The following is a 3,339-nucleotide window of genomic DNA, read 5'->3' as shown; positions in this document are numbered from 1 at the left end:
GGACACAGTTAATAAAATGCCTGCTGCTTACGCTGCTACTCCCCCATGAGATCCTCCAACTGCACTTCACAGCCCAGCCCCAGAGAGACCTCACCATGTCATAATTTTTGCCAACAGCCTCATATCCTCTGAAGGTTTCTCAGAAGGTGATTTAAAGGCATAAATGTTTCTTATAAAATGATCTTGAAGCCAACTCATTAATGGGCTGGGGACTGGGATCAAGAAAATAATGTATCCAAAGGCAAAATGTGGAACCCAAGGAATTATTTTATTTAACGTATTTATTTTTAATAGGTTTTAATTGAAATAGAATTACATACATAACTTAATTTTCTTCCCTACAACCTGCCTCAGCTACCTTCCCTCAAACCCCACTTTCAGGTTGATTGCCTCTTTCACTTTGATTATTGGTATCATACTATATTACATACATATGTGTGTGTGCATTGGTATGCACAAATATATATAAATACAACTTTTGAATCTGTTTTTGTTGGTGTGTTTATGTAGTTTCAAGGTTGATAACTCTGCTTTATAATAACTAACAAGAGATCTTCCTTTATCAGTTCCAGACACAATGAACTAAGAGGCACGAGCCGGAGAGAAGCTGTAGCTGGCTCCTTTGTCTTGTGTTGGGACTGGACGCATGAAGCAAAGAGGTTAGAGGACACCGAGGGATGCAGAGGGAGGGGCAGGAAGAGCACTGGATGCAGGAAATCAGCCAGCACATCCCGAATAGGGATGGATGTCCATAAACCCGAGAAGCAGAAGAAAGACCCACTTCAGAGTCCCTGACCGACTTCCTCAAGGATGTTGGAGTTCAACCCACGAGGAAACAAATCAAACGACAAGCCCACACAGCCATGAGGAGGCAAGGTTTTGTATTTAAACCAAGTACTTTAATTTGGTTGAAGTTTTGTACTTCTCCATGGGTGAGCGGATTCTGGCCTTTTATTTTCCTCGCTGCTTCTTGGTCTTCTTATTTAGGTTTTCTTGCAGCACCTGACTTTAGGAAGGCCACAAGTGCCAATCTGTTTAAACCCTGAACCACATGGGCCCCAGCATATGCCTCCATTGGTGATGCAAGTTATAGGATTCTTGATTCTTTGAGTAAAGACTGAAAGATAAGGAAGAGAAACCACATATTAGAGTTGAAAGTATCATGTCAAAAATACACACCCATGTGCTATTATCATGAACAAATTCCAGCAGCCTTTTTTTTTCCTGCCAAGGCTAGGATGTCTGTTTCATCGGGACTGAATCCAGCTCTTGCTAGAGAGCGGTGCTGCTGCTGTCAGCTGCTGCTGGCTTTCCTAGGACCCAATGGGAAGAGTCTGCTCCATACCTGTATGGCGAGAGCTCCAGGACCACCAGGCAGGAGCTCAGCAAAGACTCTGTGTGAGTCCCCAGCTCCTTCACAGCAGCCTTGCCTCTGCTTCTGCACACAAGCCCCCTTGTTCTAGTCTCACGCATAGCCAGTGGGGTATGAGTGTGCGTGTGTGTGTGTGTGTGTGTGTGTGTGTGTGTGCATGTACACATGTGCACACACATACAGAGACCACAGGTTGGTATCACATATGTTCAGCAACTGTTCCCACCTCAGCTTTTGAGACAGGGTCTCTCACTGTGCTCAGAACTCACTGAGTAGGATTTTCTGGCTGGCCAGTGCACCCCTGGGATCCTTTCCAGGGCTGAGGTTACAGATGTGCACCAGCTTGCTCTGCTTCTGCATGGGTGCTGGGGATCTGATGAGCTTGTCCGGCAAGCACTTTACTCAGGGAGTCAACTTCCTACCAAGGTGTTTAAACTTCCAGGTGCCTACTTTTACCAAACAATCTGACCTGAAGCTCAACATATAGGAATTGTTTAATGACAATTTGATGCCCAAATAACTTACAATGAAAAATAAAAATTAATAGTAAAAATAATTTTTTGATCATTTCTAAAGTCTAAAATTAAGTTTAATCTCATCTTTCCTACTTTCCTTCCTCCCTTCTTCCCCATCTTTTTCACACTCATCTAAAGCTAGACATAGCAAGTGTTTGGTATCTCTTGGTACCCAGATGCTTCTCTGCAACCAGAACCCATGAATGAAATTTGGTTTTTCTGTCTGCAATTTATGTCTAATGCAGTTTCAGGCCTTTGCTTCTTTCATCTTATTTTCTTTCTCTCTTATGCGGGTTTTGTCTCATTTTGTTTGTTTTGCTTTTTGGTTTTTCAAGACACAGGGTTTCTCTGTAGCTTTGGAGCCTGTCCTGGAACTAGCTCTTGTAGACCAGGCTGGCCTTGAACTCCAGAGATCCACCTGCCTTTGCCTCCCAAGTGCTGGGATTAAAGGTGTGAGCCACCACAGCCTGGCTCTCTCTTATGTGCTTTAAGCCCTTATTTTGAGTTTTCTATACCATTTATTCTGTTTGCCTAATGTCAAGGGTGAAATACATACAGCCTTGGAGCTGGAAAGATGACTCAGCAGTAGTGCATAGTGCTCCTGCAGAGGACCTGAGCTCAGTTCCTAATATCCTTATCAGGCAGCCCACAACTGCCTATAACTCCATCTCTGAGAGATATAATGCCTCTTTATGACTGCAAGGGCACATACTCCTTGGCACACACCAATACACATGTGCACATATTTTTAATTAACCTTTCTACAAAATATAATTAAGAAAGAGTTGGGAGAGAAGAAGAGGAATAGAGATTTAAGACAGATGAGGTAAAAACAAGAGAAGAAGACAGGACATAGGAAAAGAGGGGAAAGGAGAGAGAGGAAGCAAAGGGAGGGAAGGACAGAGAGAGACAGGCAAGCAGACACAGACAGACAGACACAGGAACAGAGACAGACAGAGACAGACACACACAGAAAGAGACACAGATAGACAGACATACACACAGAGAGAGACACAGATAGACACACAGGCACGAAGAAAGACAGACAGACACAGAAAGAGAAAGAGATACAGAGAAAGACAGATAGACAGAAAAACAGACTCTGTTTCTCACTTCCCTTTGGAACCACCCCATTCCCCTGCCTCACCTGCAAGAGGTGACAGCAGCACCAGGAGAAACATGAAGAGGAGGTAATGGATCCTCATGACTGAAGCCTGGTGAATTGCAGAGACACAGAGGGAGTCCAACGCAGCGCCTTATATAGGTCCAAGTGCTGGCTCCTGGGTAGAACCCCAGTAATTACAGTTATGAAACACAGAGTGCCTTACCTCTCTTGCCAAGGAGTGGCCCTTTGAGAGCACAGTCATTGTCACTTATGCAAATGAGGGGAGCCCCAGACAATTTCTTCCTCTACTGGAAACCAAGAGCAGCTTCCTGTCTTGTTTCTTTAGG

General features: G+C 44.1%; 1 protein-coding gene across 1 annotated transcript; it reads right to left on the bottom strand.

Annotated features, from left to right (window-relative positions):
* Positions 1–983: 983 nt before the first annotated feature.
* Positions 984–3,119, bottom strand: LOC119811643 (beta-defensin 4-like). The gene is made up of 2 exons (XM_038325538.1): positions 3,035–3,119; positions 984–1,117 (listed from the first exon to the last, which is right to left on the bottom strand). The coding sequence occupies exons 1-2, from the start codon at positions 3,090–3,092 to the stop codon at positions 984–986; spliced, it is 192 nt and encodes a 63-aa protein (XP_038181466.1). The 5' UTR covers positions 3,093–3,119.
* Positions 3,120–3,339: the final 220 nt, after the last annotated feature.

This window comes from Arvicola amphibius, chromosome 4, assembly GCF_903992535.2.
Source record: "Arvicola amphibius chromosome 4, mArvAmp1.2, whole genome shotgun sequence".
NCBI lineage: Eukaryota > Metazoa > Chordata > Mammalia > Rodentia > Cricetidae > Arvicola > Arvicola amphibius.
Note: the sequence above shows the minus strand (reverse complement) of the source record. Positions and strands in the feature narration are given on the sequence as shown.